The 22,398-nt window shown below is 33.6% G+C and overlaps 1 protein-coding gene across 9 annotated transcripts in view; it reads left to right on the top strand.

Moving 5' to 3' along the window:
* KIAA0825 (KIAA0825 ortholog) overlaps nt 1–22,398 on the top strand; it is a 413,115-nt gene that overhangs the window by 67,515 nt on the left and 323,202 nt on the right. For all 9 annotated transcript variants that reach the window (XM_073888176.1, XM_073888171.1, XM_073888172.1 and 6 more), the window contains one exon: nt 1,932–2,601. In XM_073888176.1, coding sequence (XP_073744277.1) covers nt 1,932–2,601 — 670 coding nt within the window. The remainder of the gene's footprint in view (nt 1–1,931; nt 2,602–22,398) is intronic.

Here is a 22,398-nt window from a genome sequence, read left to right as displayed (position 1 = left end):
ATCTGTCACACATAAGTCATTCTCTATTCACTGCAGGGCAAAGGCCGCTTTAGTTTTGCTCAAATTCATTAGACTGATAGGGTTGTTTCAGACCTAGGTTTTCTTACATAATTGATCGTGTTATTTTGAGGAAAGAACCATATTATTGAAACAGATTCAGATTAAAATGACCTTATTATCAAGTTTTTACATGCTAAAAATGTCAATCTTGACAGCCATTTTTCATAGCTCTTTTTTTAAATAGAAAAATTTTTATTTATTAATTAAGTACTTAAATAAGAAACAGAGGTCCTCCTTATGGCAGTTATACTGACGTTATTCTTAAATTTAAGTAGTCATACCAAACATGTGTCTTAAACCTTTTGTAACCTATTATTCTTTAAATGTTGCTTGATCAAATATTTACCATTTTAGACTGATTAAAAGAAACCCAAGATGGAGACACTTATATGACTTGGTTGTTTCATACAATTACCATAATGCTGGCGTTCTGAATTCTATCTAAAGACATTTCTTTTCTAGAAGTATCAAAAGAGCTAAATAGAAGGGGATGAGAGAGAGAGAAGTTTCAGAAAGATCAGTGCACTTTGTGGCTCTCTGGAGTCTAGTAGAAAGAACATGAATGAGAAGAATGAAGCCAGGGATTCATTCTTGGTTTTGTGCTTTATTATACGTGACATTTGGAAGGTAACTTAAATGTGTTGCACGTTAGTGTCCTTATCTGTAAATTGGGTTTTTAAATATCTGTGTCACAGAGTTTTTATTATGAATAAGCCAGAGACTTTGTAGGAAAGTGCTTTTTATAAAATAAAATGCTGTATAGGTATTGGATACTATTTATTACAGATAGAACACTAAATTGGACATGACAATGCTTAGAATGACTACAGAGCAAATTCCTGGAATTTGCCTACAAGTTGTTTATAATTCTGAATCACAGATAATACCTCTGATATCTCTGTCAGTAAGAAATTTCAAAGCCAGCCTGATTTTATGCCACTTGAATTTTGCTTCCAGTTTTCTTACAATCAGCTTGTTGCTACTCAGAGAATATGAACTAATTTCAGTATTAGCTGAAAGAGACATAATTAGGAAAGTCAGCCTGTAAGGAGAATGTGTGCATGTAATAAAGTCCAAAAAGAAAGTAACTTTTTGTCCCTTTACTATTCATAATTATACCTACCATTGTTTTCTGTCAGCACAGAAAGAATAAAGGAATAATTTCATATCATCTTTTGGGGAATGATTCTGAGAGTATTTTTTCTCATATTGACTTATTATCTTTTTGGAGAGAACTGAAATATTCTCAGATTAGTTTCCAAGGTAAAATCCTTCTTAACATGGCTCTCAAAAAGGAATTTAAATGAAAGTTAACCTCTTTAAATGTATTAAATTTTATTTCTCAGGATGACAACTATTAGTAACCTTCGGGCACATACTGTATTTAAAGGTCTCTGTTTTGTATGTTCATTTGGGGTTCTCTAAGAATAGATGTACTCATTCGGGCATGAAAATTTTCTACCAGGAATTACTTAGGGGCATGATCTTGAATTTATTTTGTCTGAGGAATACATTTCAATCGATGTTTTGCTACACGTTTTTATTTAGAATTTTTAAGCTGCAGCTCAGGTTCTATTGGGAATGGATAACAATGAGGCCTGAAAACTAGATTATGTTTGGAAAGCTAACTGAAAATATAGCTCATCATCTGGGTTTACAAAATTTAACAGATCATAAAACCAACCTTGTAAAATATCTGAATTGATTACATTCCAAATGCAAAAACAAAACATAACAAAACTTCAAGAGCATTCGAGTATTGATTCTAAATTGACCTGAATTACTGTGAAATTGTGTGACAGTAGAAATCATTTTTCCTATTACTCTTAACAGTTAATCCCATTTCTAATGTTATAATTTACTTTTATTAGCAAGATTTGTTGAAGAGTGAACTAAATCAAGAAGAAATGATACTGGATTTACTTTGGGACCTCTCCTGCCAGAGCAGCATTTCATTCCCATCACTGCTAAGTGGAGCATCTTTCCATTTCCTCTCTAGGACTTCACTTCATTCTGTCGAAGATTATTCCTCTATGGATGTAAAATCTATATGGGATAATATAAGACTACATCTTCGACGCTTCTTAGTGAACAAATTACAAAGCCATAATGAAATAAGCAATTCACAGCACAAGATTTGGTTGAAAAATCAGTGCATACAAAAACTCTTGTTTCTTTATCCAGAATCAGAAGTTATAATCAAGTACCAAAGCATACAGAATAAACTGTTGGCTAAACTTCTGCAGAACTATTTTCCTTCTTACAGCAGAGAATCAAATTTAGACATCATGGTTCATGGGTACCAAAGTACAATGCTTAAGTTATACTCAATGATAAAAGAGGATTTTAACATACTACGTGAAATTTTAGCTCCAACCTCGACAGTGAAATTCATTAAAGAAACTTACCTGGATACTATTACAGAAGAAATGGCAAAATTTCTTGAAAATTTTTGTGAGCTGCAGTTCCAGGAAAGTGCTGTCCGTGTGATTAAAACAAGCAAGAGCTCCAGCAGGCATAGAGGAGCAGTGCATGCTTTGGGTTAGTGAGCTTTTAAATTTGTTTGGTTCAATTTAAGCCTTTTGATATCTTTAATTCTCTAACATTTTTCTTTTTGGTTAAATTTAATTGCAAACTTGAAACTAAATCAGAAAATAAATGTTATGAAATTTTGCGGTGCATACTTTCTCTTATACATTTCTTTTTCTGTAAGTACAGTAGTAGAAGTGCTTTTTTTCCTGTTATTTGAATTATTAAAGATACTGAAAAATGTAAGCCAAAAATGTTACCAATAAGAGTTTTGGTTTTTTTGATTGCATAAATTACTGGGTGAAACTATATGTATATATGAATATATACATATATACACACCAATATTCATATATATGTAACAGAAAAGTATAGTTTTTAATTAATTGTAACTTCCAAAGCTGAAACATTATTAGGGAAAAAGAATTGTCAAAAATTTGTTGAACTTTGCATGAACTAAAATTGGAAGTTTAGAATTATATTCTTTTAGTCAGCCAATTCCAATAAAGAGCTATTATGAAATGGTAACTATATATTAAAATTGGCCACAGAGGCACAACATTTTAACTATAGCTGATTTTAGAGGAACTTCTCCTCTGGTATTATTTCTATAAGAATATACACAAAGAAAAGGTGATTTGAAAATTCCTAATTTTATTTAAAAGATAAAGGAAAAAAAGGAAACTATTATGATATAATAAACTTTTTCCCGTCACCATTTTTATTTCCTACTAGTGGAGAAAAATCAAGATAAAAAATATTTTTGAAAAATTTTAGTCATGCTTTTATGTAAAAAGTCTGAGGTACATTTCTAAATAGGTGCATAAGCTATATTTTTTAAGTGTTTGAAAATTGTCATTTTTGTGAATTGCTGTCTTTGGATTTATGATCACGTTATAAATATTTCCATACCTCACTATAGTTTTACATACCTTTCGTAATAAAATGCCAGAATATCAAAATACTGTGATATATGAATTTTCAAATAGTTTATTATTTTCTCTTATATTTTTTATTTTCCTCTGGAAGCTATATCACATCACAGAACAGACATACATCAGCCAAGTTTAGGTTATGGCAGAATACAAAGTCAGTTAATTTAGGAACATTATAGTTTTCCTCAAAGCAAATAGATTTTCATTTTAATTGTTACATAAATTTTACATGCATTTCATGAGTATACTTATTTTCTAAAAATTTTTATATCCTCTAAAAGAATTCCTGCTTACTTGTAAAGTGTTTTCAACATGAAAGTTTTATATATGCTAAATATAGTTTATAACAGAAGAAAAGATCCATATGGTTGAAAATATGTGTAAGTTGCTATGGAGTCTTTAGGGCTGATATTAAGGTGTTTTCTCATTTGTGAGAGAAAACTATGTGTGTAGGCTTTAACACCAAAATTTGAAACATTTTCTACAAGTCTAAGTGCACTGATCTTTCTCAAGCTCATTTATCTAAACGTTGGTATGAATCACTTGTTAAATGAATGTTTTCCATATGGCAGGCACTGTGCCATATACATTCTTTTTCTTATTATCCTAATTTCATAAACAAAGAAAGAAGCTTAGAAACACTAACTTGCCATGGGTCATGTTGTACAGAGTCAGGATTCATATGTAGGTCTTTATGTCTCCAAGACCAATGAATTTAACCATCATGCTATTTATTGGACCTTGTCTTAAGGTGTAGAATAGAGTGCTTTGTCACTTGTAAAAGAAATTTCAAACAGCATTTTTCAGGTGGGCTACCAGAAAACCAATTCGGTTCAGCTTTATTGAGCACCTACCGTAGGCAAGGCATTTTAGCAGCTACCATTTTTAAGGCTCTGAATTAGACACAGTAAGGGAAAGATTTCAAGAACTGCTGAACTAACTCTTAATGGATCAACCGTATTTTTCCACTACTATTTGACCCAGTGACCAAATTTTATTTATTAAGGAAATATGGTTTGAGATGAGTGAAATTAAATAATAACAAATATTAATAACAAATATTAATACAATTATAGTAATTTATATTCCTATCATAATGAAATCTACATTGACTTGAATGGGCTGTACATTATGTTATCTTTAGTATATATCTATTTTTTTTAAGATTTTATTTATGTATTTGACAGAGAGAGGGCCAGTGCGAGAGGGAACACAGGCAGGGGGAGTGGGAGAGGGAGAAGCAGGCTTCCTGCGGAGCAGGGAGCCCGATGCGGGGCTCCATCTCAGGGCCCCGGGATCATGACCTGAGCTGAAGGCAGACGCTTAACGACTGAGCCACCCAGGCGCCCCAATATATCTATGTTTTTATGCTCACCAAGTCTTCCAGTATTTTGCCTGAAACTACAGAAAAGATTTTCATTAGGTAACAATAGCTAACATTTATTGTACCAAACATTGATGTGCATTATCTCATTTAATCCTTCTAACCAACCAACAAGGTAGGTGCCATTATTTGTTATCTCTATTATACAGTGAGGAAACTGAGGCATAGAGATAGTAAGTAATTTGGTCAAGGTTACAGAGTGAAGCCAGGATTCAACTGAGGTTTGTCTGATTGCAGACCCTCTATCACTGCGCTCTACTGCCTGAAGGAACAGGATAGAAATAGCTCATTCTATTAAAAACACTGCTCTGAATCCTCTGTATTGCTAACTCTACTTTAGTGTAGTCATTGTTTTACATTTTTCAAAATTATCCCACCCTCTTCTCATCTGATGACTATATAATACCAATTTGAAAGTTTTCTGTTTATAATTCCTCTTTTGTAGTCTACTGATGTATCTTTAGCAGTTGATGTATGTATACTAGTCTTTTTTCTTCCAGCTTTATTGAGATATAACTGTCATATAACAATGTAAGTTTAAAATGTACAATGTATTGATCGGATACACATATGTTTTTATATAATTACCACCATAGCATTAGTTAATATCTCCATCATGTCACATAATTACCATTACTTTCCTGTGTTGGGAACATTTAAGATTTACTCTCTTAACAACTTTCAAGTGTATAATACACTATTGTTAAGTATATTCACATTGGATCCTTAGAAATGATTAATCTAACTAGAAATCTGTACCCTTTGATCAACATCTTTGTTTCTATGAATTCATTTTTTTTTAGATTTCACACGTGTTACCGTAAAGTATTTGTCTTTTCTCTGTCTGACTTATTTCACTTAGCATAATACCGTCAATGTCCATCCATGTTGTTGCAAATTGCAGGATTTCCTTTTTTCTCATGGCTGAATAATATCATCATATATTATATATACTTTATCCATTTATCCATAGATGGACACTTGGATTGTTTCTATATCTTGACTATTGTGATTAACGATGCAGTGAACATGGGAACACAGATATCTCTTTGATATCCTTTTTTCATTTCCTTTGGATGTATACTCAGAAGTGAGATTGCTGATGGTAGTTCTACTTTTTTGTTTTTTGTAGAACCTCCATACTATTTTTCACATTGGTGGTACCAATTTACATTCCCACCAGTAGTGAACACGGGTTCCTTTTTTTTTATATTCTCACCTTGTTATGTCTTATCTTTTCGATGATAACCATTTTATAGTTGTGGGATGATGTCATTGCAGTTTTGATTTGAATTTTCTGATGATTACTGATGTTTGCCATCTTTTCATTGAGCTTTTGGCCATTTGTACATCTTCTTTGTAAAAATGTCTATGCAGGTCTGCTGGACATTTTTAGAGATTTATTTATTTATTAGCAAGCGCATGAGTGTGGGTGGGGAGAAGAGTAGAGGGAGACAGAGTCATAAGCAGACTCTGTGCTGAGCGTGGATCCCGACATGGGGCTCAGTCCCACAAGCCTGAGATCACAACCTGAACTGAAACCAAGAGTCAGAAGCCTAACCGACTCTGCCACCCTGGCACCCCATGCCAGCCATTTTTAAACTTTGTTGTTGTTGTTATTGAGTTGTATGAGTTCCTTATATATTTTGGATACTAATTCACTATTAGATAAATGGTTTGCAAATGTTTTCTCCCTGCTGTAGGTTGCCTTTTAATTTTGTTGATTATTTCTTTTGCTGTGGAGAAGCTTTTTAGTTGGGTGTAGTAGTCCCATGTAATTGCTTTCGTTGCTTGTGTTTCTTGTATCACATCTAAAAAATCATTGCCATGACCAGTGTCAATCCTTTCTTCTAGGGGTTTTACAGTTTCAGAACTTATATTTAAGTCTTTAATCCATTTTGAGTTAATTTTTAAGAGTGTTGTAAGATAGGGTACAGTTTCATTCTTCTGCATGTGATTATCCAGTTTTCCCAGCACCATTTATTTAATCCTTTCCCCATTGAGTATTCTTGGTTCCCTTGTCAAATAGTAGTTAACCATATACATGAAAGTTTATTTCTGAGTTCTCTATTTCCTTGGTCTGTGTGTCTGTTTTTGTGCCAGTACCATACTGTTTTGATTTATAGACTTGCAGTATAGCTTGAAATCAGGAAGTGTGATGCCTTCAACTTTGTTGTTCTTTCTCAGGATTGCTTTGGGTATTTGAGGTCTTTGTAGTTCCATACAAATTTTAGGATTATTTTTTCTATTTCTGTGAAAAACCACATTGAAATTTATTTTTAATTTTATTTTTTTAAGTAATCTCTATACCTGTTATGGGGCTCAAACTCATAAGCCCAAGATCAAGGTTTGCACACTCCACTGATTGAGCAGCCAGGCACCCCTGCATTGAAATTCTTGTGGAGATTGCATTGAATCTATAGATGGCTTTGGGTAGAACAGATTTTTAGTAGTTTTAATTCTTTCAATTCATGAACATCCAGTATTTTCCCATTTATTTGTATCTTCTTCATTTTCTTTCTTCAAAGTCTTATTTTTTCAGGTATACAGATCTTTAACTTAATTGGTTTAATGTACTGCTCAATATTTTATTGTTTTTGGTGCTGTTGTGAGTGGGATTGTTTTCTTTTTCAGATATTTTATTGTTAGTATATAGAACTGTAACTGTTTTCTGTGTGTTGATTTTATATCCTGAAACTACTGCATTCATTGATTAATCCTAACAATTTCTTAGTGAAGTCTTTAGAATTTTCTTTTTTTTTTTTTAAAGATTTTATTTATTTATGTGAGAGAGAGAGAATGAGAGATAGAGAGCACGAGAGGGAAGAGGGTCAGAGGGAGAAGCAGACTCCCTGCTAAGCAGGGAGCCTGATGTGGGACTCGATCCCGGGACTCCAGGATCATGACCTGAGCCGAAGGCAGTCGCTTAACCAACTGAGCCACCCAGGCGCCCCAGTCTTTAGAATTTTCTATTTGAGGTCATATCATCTGCAAACAAAGACAGTTTCACTCTTTTTTTTTTTTCTGATTTGAATGCCTTTTATTTCTTTTTCTTGCCTGATTATCCTGGCTAGGACTTCTATAGAGGAAAATGTTTTAGCCTTTTACCTTTGAGTATGATGGTAGCTGTGGGCTTATCATAAATGGTCTTTTCTGTGTTGAGGTACGTTCCCTCTATACCAAATTTGCTGCGAGTTTTTATCATGAAATGATGTTGTATTTTGTCAAATTCCTTTTCTATATCTATGGAGATGATCATATGATTTTTATCTTTTATTAATGTGGTGTATCATGTTGATTGCATATGTTAAACCATCCTTGCATCCTAGAGATAAATCCCACTTGATCATTGTGTATGATGGCATTGAATTTGGTTTGCTGATATCTGTTTAGAATTTTTATATCTATATTCATCAGGAATACTGGCCTGTAATTTTATTTTTATGCAGTGTCCTTATCTGGCTTTAGTATCTGTGTAATGTTTGGCCTTGTTAGCTGTATTTGGGAGTGTTCCTTCTCTTCAGTTTTTAATGAACTAATTAACAAACTAATGTCCTGTTTATGCATCTACTACTACATACTTGATGAGCTAAGGCAATTTGGACCTACTGAATCCTTAATTGCCTTTGATTTTTCTAGGTAGATTGAGGATTGGTTGTTTTTTTCCCTGAATGATCTATAAATTATCTATTTACATGTGCATATAAACCTATGTATATTTATATCTGTATTTGTAATATAGATATATATAGATAACATTACTTGAGTATCAAAAATAATTACAGCTTTTTATTATATATAAGGTTTTACATATGTGAATTCATTTAATCTTTGAACCTTATTATTCATATTTTAAACGTGAGAAAACTGAGACTTATAAAGGTAAATATTTTCTAAGGCCATACATAATTATTTTCTAATATATAGAAAGGGAATTTCATTGTTTACAGTTATTTGGTATATTATTTTGATACGCTGCTAAATTCATGGCAAAAACTATGCAAGGCACTATGGCAATTAGCATAAAAATAATTTACCAGACACTTTCATATTGTCCTTTTGATTTTAACATTCCTGCATTCTACACTCAAAGTTTTTGCTTTTCTTTTTTAATTAACAGTGATTCATAACTGACTCATGATTTGCTTGTGCTTATTAACTTAGAAACTGACTAGAGGCAGTTTTTATGCTATTTTATTTGATTTTACCAGCTGGCCTTTCTGGTGGTGTGGTGTTCACCTGAGCATCCCAGAGTGAGTTCTACCTGCAACCATGCATCCGGTACATGTATTAAAATACGGTGACAATCTCGCCAACCATTTTCCAAAGATAAAGTACCAGGCAGGCAATTTATTTTCTATAAGTTAATCCCTTGACTTGAATTCCATATCTTGGCATTGTATGGTAACCTTTTTTTCCTCCTTGATATTCCTATGATTTTGTAATTTTAATTTCTTGGAGACCATGTGCTATTTTAGTATTATAATACATTTAGAAGTATATAGCTTGGGGCGCCTGGGTGCCTCAGTCATAAATGTCTGCTTTCTGCTCAGGTCATGATCCCAGGGTCCTGGGATCAAGCCCCACCTCAGGCTCCCTACTCAGCGGGGAATCTGCTTCTCCCTTTGCTGCTCTCCCGCTTTCCCTCTCTCTCTCTCTCTCTCTCTCTCTCTCTCTGTCAAGTAAATAAATAAAATTTAAAGGAAAATTAAAGAAGTATATAGCTTTTATGTTTTGCAATTTGAAGAAAATGATGAAATGTTAATATAAATAGAATCTTTGTGATCTGGTGATCTGTCCTAGAAAAGAACCATGTTATTTATTCAGATACTCTTTTACAAAGTTTCAAACATGATTTAAGAACCAAGATTTCCTCAATAATTCTGATTTTGTTCATCTGTGTTCTCATAGTTTTAGTCTCTAATAATTTTTGGAGAAAATTATCAATTATTTTCTAACAATTTATGCTATAATAGTGTTTTTCATTTATAAGACTTTAAATTTTTATTTAAAGTCAAAATAACTTTCTTAAAGCTAGAAAAACACCTTTAGTATTTTGATTATAACCTGATAGCTCATTATCTGGGAAGTCAGATCCTTATTTACACACATACGGATGTCATCCACATTTCAAAATAGCGCCCTCCTTTTATTGAAGCATTTCTTATATCTACATTTGGAGTGGTTAATTGATCAAATTATTTTTACTTTTTAAAATTGTATTTTCTTTGGATTTAAGGAAAGTTTTTGCCATTCTTCTCAATGTTTGAGAAAGGATTTGTTTATGTGTAGTAAATTTCAGGCATATCAGTCCTCTGTATTTTATTTTGAAATGATGCTTTAGGAGATTTTATTCATAGGATAAATTTCCTGGTCCCTGTACATCTATCTTACTCCGAATTTTTTTGTGGTTATTGTTAGCTTGAAAAGGAAAGACATAAGAGAATACAATACATGGCTTTGAATATTTGGAAGGTTTCTAAAGAGCTACAGTGGGTGTGAGGTTGAAACTAAGTGGCATCTAAAACCACTTCGCATTCACAGTCCCTTTCTATTTTGTTTAAGGATGATAGTGGGGAAAACACAATCCTTCAAGGGATGAAAAGATCCTTCAGAGTAAAGAAAACCTTGAAACCAAAATAAAGGTAGTCTTCTTCTTGACTAGGGAGGCTCAGATCACAATTGGAAAATAGGCCAGTCTTAAAGTCACCCCAGTTTCTCGTGTGCTCCTCCAGTAGCTCTGACTAGTTGAGTGATGAAGATCACTCAGGAAAGATGAAGTATCTTGAGATCAGGATGCAAAATGTGTGCAAAAAAGAAGCATTTGTATGAGTATTATTAGAGAAGATTCCAAGCCTTCTAGAAGGACACCGCATCGTTTCACCCTGTCATGTGCTCCTGAGACAGAAGTAAAGAGCTTTGTTAAATCTCTGATGACAATTATGCCTTCTAACCCCATACGAGTAGAAGCTGAAATTTCAAATAATACAAAACAGTAACAGGGAAAAAGAATTCATAAGAGAAAGTAATACCTGTATTCAGTTATTACAAGTTCCTTTAAAATAATAATGTCGTTTCAGGTTTTGTAGCATCGTTAAATTCTAGAGAATGATATTGTTGCTCAGCTTTTTTCCCCCACTGCTTTATCATGATTGCCATTTTTTAATGAAATACTGGTGCATTCCTTATTTACAATGAACTTGGCTCTCAAAAGGTGAAAAGTGCACTTACTGGGAGTCAAGGGTGCTGGTCCTGCGTCTCCTGCCCCCTTGTTTTGCGACCTTAGGTAACTTATTTAACCCTTTCAAATTGTTGTAATAGATAAAATTTAAGGGTTGTATTAGGTGGTATCTAAGCTCTACATTTTCTTTGACTGTGTGTCATGGAAATCATTCCACACCCAGATTCTATACCTACAATTTGTCACTGGAAGTTGCCACATTTATTTCCCCGCTGACAGTACAGATGTGTTAACTGGCTAAGGATGTGGTTTTGTGTGCCACAAAAGCAGATACAAAACTTCTTTTAGTTATGTATCTATATGAGTTTTCTTCCCGAAGTGAAACTTGAAAATAACAATATGAAAACTGTCCACCTCCTGTGATTGTATTTTTTTGGTCTGGATGGAATGGTGAAGAGGGGAGTAGTGGTTAAGCAAAAACAGGAAATAGAGTCTCTTCTTCCAGCTAACATCTGAAGCTGTTCCTAGTAATTATTTTGGGGGTTTCCCCTTTGATCCCACAACCAAGTGTTTTTATTTTGTTTTATTTTTAGTTTCTATTTTTATTTGTTTATTGCAGAGGCATTTTTAGTCAGATAATTGAAAATTAAGATCACAGGCAAGAACTGGAAATGCAATTATTATTCTGTGCCGTCGATTAAAAAGAAATCCATATGCCTTTTTCTCTGCTTTGTTTGCTTTAAACACATGCAGACAAAGCAGGGATTTAATAATGACTTGTGTTTTTTTTCCTGGGGACGAACCAGCTCATTTCTGCAAGGCTGTAGACAGTAGGCATGGACAATACTTTTTCTCTAAAAACCTCTCTGTTTCCATACAAACCCCGTTAGAAGGACAAAATGAAAGCCTCGGAATTAAGCCTAGAAAGCATAGAAGAATGATGTTGTCCTAAAAGTCTGTGGGTAAAAACTTGATGAGCCATACTGTAATGAAACAATTACACATGTTAAACTTTTATAAATAATTTTAGTATCTTTTGTCACCTATAAAGAATGTCAAAAATGATGATTTGGGTTTTGGCATCACTGATCCTAAAGCCTTTCCTGCAGCCAGTTCTGTTACATGGCATATTCAGTGTCTTCTTGAGGCTTCTAGAATATGCTAGGGCAGCCATGCCATCAGCTGAGAAAAGGGAGCCCGGCTTGTCTTCCCTTTTTCTGAACCAGGAGGGCATTCTCTTTTCATCGAATCTAATTTCTTTCTGTACTGTTGATCTCTACCTAGTAGAAGTATACAAGGTTATCCATCAGGGTGAGGGTAAAAACTAGAACTATTTCATTTTTATTTCATCCTTATATATGAGGCAGAATAGGACATATTCTTCAAGCCATTTAAGATGGTGTTTTGTGTGTTTAAAAGTCATTCTCAGCCATTCTAATTCTTGAATTTTGATAAGGCACACATATCACTTAGGATCTGTTTTGCAGGAAATACTTGAATAAAGTATATACTTTGCAAAGGGTGCTACTCAGAACATGAATTCAACATTAATTTTCATTTGTATTTCCCCATTGATCATTTTCACTTTTCCTTGTTATCTGTTTACAAATATATGAAGTCAGTTATAAGTGCTTCTAGTTTATCATGTACTGTGCTAAGTACTTTTATATACTGGTATATACCATTTATACAATATCTCTGAAAAATTAGTTATCCCTATTTTATAGATAAAGAAATGGAGTTTGGACAAGTTAAGTAGCTTGCCCAAAGTCCCATTCTAGGAAGTACTTGAGCTGGTATTCAAGTCCATTTCTGAATCATGACTAAACTCATTCTCTTTTAACTTCTGTAATTTCTGTTTTTTGCTAAATGAATTCCCTTGTGAGATAAATAATCCTTTTATTTTTTATTATTTTTGATAAATAATCCTTTTATGTGTAATTTGAAGTAATTCCCATTTTCACCACAATTCTGATTTCTGTTCTGAACTTTCTGGAATTGCAACACATATATTTATTTCTCTACATGTAAAATTAAACTTGAATTTTGAAAGGAAGAAAGTAGTAGAGTACAAAGCACATCACTGGATTTTCTCTTTGGGAAAGATTTGGAAAGAAAAAAGTTACCCAAGACTTTACATAATAACACATGAAAAAAGAAATACTGATTTTTGACGATATTTTTTTAAAATGTATCTAGAAGGAGACTCATTTTATTCATAGAGATGCAATTAAGCTGCTTACATTTAAGCTTTTTGTCAAAGTTAAGCTAAAAGTAACTAAGCTACAGAAATAGTTGAAACAGTCATTACCAGGTTTGAGATCCTTTTTAGACTAATTAATAACAATACCATTAGTTAGCATTATGTTTGCAAGATGCTTCCACAGTTTTGTTTTGTTTTTTTCTTTAAGTTATCTTTGTCACATCACTACTCTGAAATTAGTGCAGTATTTTCAGTTCTTGTGTTTTGGGTGAAAATCTCAATCATTTTGGCTGGTTAGCAGATCAATTCTGAGACAGAACTAAGATTAGAAGAATCTTCCCATCGGATCTCACTGCCTCATAAGAAAATAAATGAAAACCCTGACACCAGGATGTTTCTTCCCTGAGGAATTGATGGTGTTTTTATTTCCAGTTCTTCCTTCTAAAGGTTGTATCATCTGTGAAAATTATTTATTTGATTAAAAACTAAGAAAAAATATGTAAGTGTATGAGAGAAAAGTATTTGTTATGTTCTTGGGTAGATGTGTGGTATTATGCGTATGCATGCTTTATTTACCTTAAACATGTTTTCTGCTGCATGGACTCTATTTTTTGACCCATTATTCACCATTAAATGTTCTAAGACCTCTGAGTCTTTGTTCTAAAGAGAGCAGAGCAACAGAGATGGAAAGTATATTCCCTAAGAGAGAAAGTGGGTGGATTTAGTTTTAGTAATCTTGCTTTCATACAGCAACAATTAGCAACTGCTAAATGGCACTCGCGTATTGACTCCCTCCATTGAACACCTGTGTGTTTTTCCAGAGGATGGAAAGAATATTTCACTTGCTACCTCCTCTAATTATGACATTCAAATACTAAGGATGACAGATGAAATGATTCACTGGTTTCTCATGAACGGTCATAGGCAGTTTGAGACTTATATGCTTTATGAACCATTCAGTAACATTTAAAAACTGAAAAAAAAAAACACAAAGATTAAAATATTGAGATTTTTACACTCATTTTTTTACTTGGAAAAAGAAATTTTCTAATTAAAAATATAAGTAGAACAAGATGAAAATAACTGAAAAAAGTCATTGCAAAGTTTAGAATAAAATTATTCTAAAAGTGAACAAATTTATTTTGCAACTGTTTTATATTGAGCAAAGAAATTGAAGTAGTGAAGGTTGTGGCAAGGTTATTCTATAAAAAGTAAGTTGCTAAATCACTTTGCAATCTCCTAAAACTTTGTTAACTTCTTGTTTACCCTGCTAAAATTATTTGTTATTCTCTGTCTTGTTTTATGAACATAATAGTAAATGTGAATGCTTAGTTGTGTTGTTTTATGTGAAAGCATTTGTGGACTTTTACACTTATAGGTCATAAATCCCTAAATTTTTGTTTAACAGATGATCATTTTCCAGTGGACTATTATAATGTTGAGTGTTGTTTAATTAACATACTTCTTTCTCAGGTTCTCAGAAAATGTAACGGGTGACTTCTGGTTATTTACACTATTAATAGTCATGAGTATCCAACACATTTTTTTCCATAAATGTTCAAGAAGTAAAGTTTCATAAGCATACAAACATTGGTAAGATTCCTCTAAGATGTAATCATTTTAACAACTGAAAATTTAAATAGCTGTTCTTTTATCATGGCGTTCTTTATTATGAAAATCAATTTGGAAAATGTTCGTTAGCATACAACATTTTCATTGTCATTATTTATACATGCATGTGTGAAAATTTTGACCATCAGTGTCACATCTGTGAAGTCAGGTGTTTGGTATAAAACTATCTTCTGCCTCAGAGCTGTTGTTATTTAACATCTCCACCTATTTTTTTGAACTCAGGGGCAATCTCTGTTGTACACCTGGGACTGTTAAAATTCTTTGTCTGAAGTAGCATTTTCCGAGGTTGGGTTGATCTCTGCGTAGGGATTTATACAGGAGAAACTGCTAGTAGCTTTGAGAGCCAGACCAATTAATCCCCCGTTGTGGAAATGAAAAAACAATCCTTAGCTTTTGGTAAAATGCTTAAAGGCCTAATAGATTTCCAGTCAGAAATTCTTTTGCCTCTGTCATTCTTTAAATTGAATTTCTGTTTCTTTGTTTATATGTATATTTTTAATTTGCTTCTACTGTTACCAAAGCATTCATAAGAACGTTGATGGTTGAGTATCTAAACGGAGATCTAAAATTGTTCATATAAGGAAATGAAAAATTATTTAAAATGAAGCACAGTACAGATTTTGCTTTTGTTTTTATAATTCTTTTTAAACTTCAGTAAAAACCTTTGTCTATTTTTTAGAAAAGTGTAGTTTACCCTATTACTAGTTTAATCTCTTCTATAATAGTAGGAAGTACTGAGTTAACAGATAGGTGCTAGTGAGAGATGATAATCTCGGCCTTTGTGTGTGTGGGTTTTTTTTAAAGGTAAGAAGATAGGTTGGTTGGTTGGTTGGTTTGTTCATTTTAAAGATTTTTTTTTTTTTTTTTTGTAGTAATCTCTACACCCGATGTGGAGCTTGAACTTAAAACCCCAATCAAGCGTTGCGTGCTCAACTGACTGAGCCAGCTAGGTGCTCCAGTACTCTTCGCCTTTGAAATTATGATGCCAGTGAAATATAAAAGACTAAATATTTTGAAGTTTTGATATTTTAGATCTCTATAACATGATCATACTGAATTGATTTTAGAGTAACTAGCATTATATTGTTTGTCCTCTAAGGTAGAAATTAAGTTTAAACTCATTAATTATTAGCATTTCCATTAGCAAAAGGCACACAGTATTGATTCTTATAGTATTTATTGGAGTGGATATCCAGGTTTGCAAAATAAACTATCCTGAAAAGAGAAATTGCCTCTACATTTTATAATGATCATTGTCAGAGAAAGTTATATTGTAAAATTGTTTTAGAGTGCCTTTCTATATCTTTTTTCCGAACTGTACTGAAATCACTTCTGATCATCGCTGTTTATATTCTTTTTGTAGCATAGTAAAACAGTGATTCTTCAGCTATTTGAAGAGGATATGCTTTTTTTTTAAGATTTTATTTATTTGAGAGATAGAGCGCACATGAGTTGGGGGGGAGGGCAGAAGGAGAGGAAGAGCAAGAGGGAGAAGCAGACTCCCTGCTGAGCAGGGAGCCTGATGCGGGGCTTGATCCCAGGACCCTGGGATCATGACCTAAGCTGAAGGCAGATGCTTAAACAAGTGAGCCACCCAGGCACCCCTGAAGAGGGTATACTTTTAATGGACATTTTTCTTATAATTTTTCTTAGTCATGGTTACAAAAGCCATAAAGTTCACAGTTATTGGTATGTGATCTAATTAGTAAAGCCTGGACCCTGAAGAGAAATAGGAAGACACAGCAATCACATCCCTTTAAGATTTAATGGCCACGGTCTAATGTGGAATCAGTATGTGAAAGTGAGAAAAATCTTTGCCCGACTTTATAGACAAGCTATTACTGTACAGATTTGATTAAAGTTTTATGTTCAGTAAGTTCCTCTATAAAGAGACTTGTGTTGTCTTTATTGAGCTTGAGCAGTTGGCCTTAATATCTCATTATTCAGATTAAACCTGTGTTAATTTATACAAGCTTTCTATGTTTATTGATAAGTGATCATCTCGTGTTTGGCCTTGTTTCTGTGACATACTGACAACAAAATATAAAGCACACGTCCTTTATATTTTTATGAAAGACACTTGTTGGGATTTGAGTTACAGAAAAATGCATACTTTCTTGACATTATGGGTATATCTAAAAACAGAATCAATGAATACTAAATTTGGTTAAGACCACTCAGTCATGAACCAAAGCGAGTTTTTTGTTTCGTTTCGTTTTGTTAGATTTTGATCATGTGCCAAGGTTTCTGGGACACAAAAAGGAAACCAGAAATTGGACAGATGTTTAAAAACATTAAATACCCTGATAAGGTTTGCATCCTTGTGGTTTTCTCCACTATCCTGATAGTTCTTTGAGGTTCTGTCATTTTCAATCATCAGAGAGTACATGTGATCAGTCTATCTGATAAACTTGTCAATGCCTCTTTAAAGCAGGATTCCCCAACCTATTCAATTCAGACCCCCCTGCTTCATTTCAAGTATCATCTTGATAAGACAGCCATGTCATGGGCATCTGTGTATAGCCAGCTCAGTCTACAACTAATTTGTGCAGGAAAAAATTAAATCAGGAGGTAAATTATTTCATGATTGCTCATTCCCAGCAGAGTTAGGCATCATTCTGAAGAAAATATCAAATAATTGGTTTCAGGCCGTGTCAGACACATGCAATTCCCTTCTCTAATGGCTGTGTGTGGTAGCACCAGGCCTCAGGGGTCAGCAAAGAACTGGAAATAGCTTAGTGCCAGGCACGGCAAGAGAGAGATGAAGCACAGAGGAAATGAAGTGGCAGTAAGTGCAATCCATAGGGGAAATGTGCTTCACTTGGAGTTTAATATATCCGTTCACAATCTGGCAGGAAGCCATGCAACAATTGTTTACCTTTTTGTCAGCATCTGCATCTGTTCTGTTTTGTAAACAGCACTTAACTCTCAGTCCCTAAATGCTGGAATCAATAACAAGTGTTAAGGGATTTCCTAGCCCCCCCCTTCTTTTTTTTATATTCTATAACAAATGCACACTACAAACAATGTTTGCCTTAGATTAACAAGGAACAGACATTAACAGGGTCAAAGGGATTTGGTTGGGAATATTTTATAGCTTCTTGGGTTTACAGTAATTATATCTGTGTGATTTGAATGTATTTTGTAACCTATCCAAATTAAACTGTTAAAAAAATGCTAGCAAGCAGTAATGAAGATGATTTTTTATAATTATCTTAAGTACTGTGTATAGAAAACTGCTGGCACTGTTTGTAATAATTTAGTTCTGTGCAATATTGTGTATTACAGCTGCTATGCAGAAATATTAAGTTGCCTTTTGCAGTTTTAGGAAATTAGTGATTATATCCAGCAGTACTAATTATTTTAAACATACAGTTATTAAAAAAAAATTACACACCACAGTGAGACATAAAAAAGGGTCGATCTGTGACTAGTGCCTATAAAACTAAGTATATTGTTAGTAAGTGCAAAAGAAAGAATAACTACTTTTAAGTTCACCATCTTCAGGGACTGAGTAGATGAATGTTGTCATAAATGCAGGATTGTTACAATAGTTATGGTATCACTTAAAAGTGAATCTCACCAAGATCAGAGGAACACATTATTGCTAATGGGATTTAGGCATAGATCTCCCCATGCACTACTTCGAAAACTTACTCCTTAAAATTTCCCCCTACACAATTGCTAAGTTGCCTTGTTTTTACTATATTAAACTACTTCATATCTGATTTAATCCTGTTTTTGTTTTCTTCTATTTTTACTTATATAATAAGCATTAAATCTTAGGCTTTTCCATTAGTTTTTGTCAAACGTGTGACTTCTTTGACTCTTTCATTGGTTTACCGTAAACCACAAATAAAATTTGGAAATTATTTGATCAAGTCACTTAGTCAAGACTTACATTCCCTTGTCTTTTTTTAATTTTATATGGCTTAAGACTTTGGTGTGAATTTTTCAATTTTTTTGGAAATCATTTTGCTATTTCACTTGTCTAAATTGTTTTGGCTAACGTTTTTTTAAAGTCTCTCGTGTTTCTTATTAAATCCAACTAGAATTAAGAATTTGGAAATTTGGATAATAATATCTTTCATACTCATTGCTATAAAAAGTGTCTTGACTTCATTTTCTTGACTGCATATTCATGTATTTGTCTTTCCGTCCCTGTGTATGAAATTAATTAATATATGGTAGTATACATACAACCACAAGTTATGTGTACATTGTAAATTCATTGTTATCACGTGGAATATCTAGATTTTGATGCTTTCATCATCGTCAGAATTACAATTCAGATTTCATAAATTTGCACTTCAAATTCACTTATTTGATTGAAGGTACCACATGTTTTGAGGCTTAGAAACTAGAGAAGTGTTTTTTAAGTGTATATGGTTTTTTTAAGTGTATATTCTATCCGAAGTTAAAGAACTTACTTTATTCATCCATTCCATTATGACACTTATATGATTCGGTAAAAATAAAGTAACATTGAACACTAAAAGATATCTTTCAATAGAAAATTTTATCTCCAGATTAGAATCTGCCATTGAAAACCAAAACTTTTAGAAGTCAGCTTTCACCTTTTATAATTACTTCCATTACCTAAGTCACATGTTACCAAATATTGCTACAAATTTAAAGAATGTAAGAATGAAAGGCGTTGGCTTCAGTTGTCTGTGCTTTGCCTCTTTAACCTCTATTGGACAGGAGTTAATGTCCCATTCTTGCCCACTCATGTTAAATATTTTAAATCACACCCTAATAATATAGTATTCAAGTTTAAAATTTATGACTGAAATTTTCATACCAAAAGTCAAAATGTTCAGAGGTTTACTGTTCCTGAAATAATCAAAGCAACTGTTCTGCATTTACGTTAGCATTCAAGTTAACTATCTCTCAGCAGAGCTTGAAAAATTGTAGTGGTTCTGTCCTGATGGAATGTGTAAGGCACTCATTGGGGGATGGGTATTGTCTATGGATCATTAGCTAATTTTAAAAAAAAAATTGATTGTTAAAGGTAGCCCTTGTTGTATTAGGTGAAAGCAATAATCATTATTCCCCAAGCAAAGGGAAAATTAAGTGCTAATTAGCAGGTTATGAAGTGTGCAGTAGTACTTAGAGCATAAGCAGTATTTTTCCCCTGGTAGCAAATGCTGTCTGGGGACAATAGAGTCAACAAATTGATTGCTGATAACTAATTGTATTTCTCAAATCCCGCAAAGTAATATTAAGTGTCAGGAGGTTACTCAACTCCATAGCAAAGTTTCTGTATTGAAATCTTGTAATAAAATTTGAAATTTCTGCTAAATTATTGTTATTTTAGGGTTTTTCCTATGCATGATTTTTACATGTAGTATGTTTATCATTAATTTGGCCTTTTCCTTCAAGATCTTGAAGTCTCTATTCAGTCATAGTTTTATTTCCTTTTATTTATTTAAGATAAATCTTTGAAAAAAGATATATGTCATCCTCTTTATATTAATTTTAAAACAATCTGAAAGATATTAGCTTTCATAGTCATCAAATGAGAATTGCTGTTATTTATGTTTTCACAATTTTTTAAAAAGATTTTATTTGTCAGAGCAAGAGAGAGAGAGAGAGCACAAGCAGGGGGAGCAGCAGGCAGAAGGAGAAGCAGGCTCCCCGTTGAGCAAGGAGCCCAATGTGGGACTCCATCCCATGACCCTGGGATCATGACCTGAGCCGAAGGCAGACGCTTAACTGACTGAGCCACCCAGGCATCCCTTTTTTCACAGTTTGAAGCATCTAATCTTTATTGGTGAGGTGATGGAGTTGACATATTTTATGCTCTTAGTTGTTATGCCGTAATTTATATTTGATCTTGAAAATTAGCATTTAAAATATTTTAAGTTGATGTCTACACAAAATAAAGATTTGAATACTGAGACTAACTTTTAAATATCAGGTAGACATAATTCTAAGTGCCAATTTGATTTGTAATAAATCGAAGTGAATTCTAAAAAGCCAGCTTCTGCTAATACAGATTTTGATTTCTCAGAGAAAGAACAGATTTGTATTTTTTTCCCAATGGTTAGAGTTTACACACACTGAGATGAAATCTGATCTCCATGTTGAATCACTCGCAAAAATAAGATTGTTCATCTAATATCACTTCGGAATCACTCATGCCACTTTGTGATAAAAACAAAGGGGCACAGCTGCTTCCCCAATTTATCACAAGCCTTTTGGAGCCTTCTAGCCTCCAAGTGAATTCCAAGCATGTAAGTCTCACTTTGGCAAACTGGAAATCTTGGCTCTCCCAACAACTGTAAATGGCTGCTTTCTGCTCCTCTTGCTTGGCATGAGTGAGAGCAAACTCAGCTGAGGATTAACAGAGGGACTTTACAAGTTCCCCTCCAGCTGATTGACCATTGTCTCTTGACCCTTTTAAGACAAAGACCACACGACAGCCCTGAGCTTACACAGAATTCCCGTTTCTTCAAATTTAAAGTTACTTGTAACCAAAAACCTTGGAGACATACAATCTTATAAACAAATGCCTTGTGTAAGATATCTAGTGGACTCTGATAATAATTCTGTTATTTGTTAAAAGCAGGGCCGTTCATAAGCTGATCTGATTGAGGTCTTTCTTCCTTAGGCCCCTTTGAATTTCAGGTACATGTTCATGGTAGTAATCCTTTGTACGCAGGCTAAAATTCTAGGCGTCTTCCACATCATGGCCTTGCAGCACCCTGCCACTTTGGTCTAAAGGCCATGAAGTCTGGCTCTGAGATACCTGGCTCCCTGGAAGATGTCAAAGGTTGGAAAAAGCAGAGTGGATGAATACTCATTAGGAAGATACACATACTTGCTTCTCAAGTGGCAGCACTTTCTTTCTGAACCTTTAAGGAGAAATCAGAGAGGTTCTCAAATTGGTCTTCTCTAAAGATAACCAAGGAGAAGAAGAATGCTTAAGGTGATGAGCAAGAGTTTAGAATCAGGAATGAGATTGTCAAATAATGGAGAAGTAGTGTGAAGGCTATGGGAAGGGCTAGAACAGAGGTGAGATAAGGACATGCATCCTGACTTATAAGGCAGCGGGGTCTCACTAGGGGTCTTGCCAATTAAAGTTCTACGTTTTCAGAAAGGGAGTGGGACCAGAGAGGAGCTGGCTCTACATCCAAAATGAACACCAGAACATTTCTGGCCTTGATTTATATTTTAAGAATGGGAGGAAAGAGAGAAACTGAGATTTTGAAATATATTAAAGTATTTTTACATTTTGTTCAGTCTTTAGTGCACTGTTAAACATGAAAAGCTACACTGAATTGTATATTTCATAAGCATGGATTTGAAATTTTTCTAGGATACAGTTGTGCATGTTGTGATACCAAATATTTAAGATCTGAAATAAAGTGGAAATAAAGTGATCCAAATGCTAAAGCTGCATTTTGTTAGGAATGTTCTTAGTACTTAAAAAATATTTATCAGAGTACTGAATTTTCATTATAAATAT

Source organism: Callorhinus ursinus, unplaced genomic scaffold (genome assembly GCF_003265705.2).
Source record: "Callorhinus ursinus isolate GAN/ISIS: 27379988/994484 unplaced genomic scaffold, GSC_fseal_2.0 scaffold3, whole genome shotgun sequence".
Classification (NCBI taxonomy): Eukaryota; Metazoa; Chordata; class Mammalia; order Carnivora; family Otariidae; genus Callorhinus; species Callorhinus ursinus.
The sequence above is the reverse complement of the archived record's forward strand: the minus strand, read 5'-3'. Positions and strand labels throughout refer to the sequence as shown.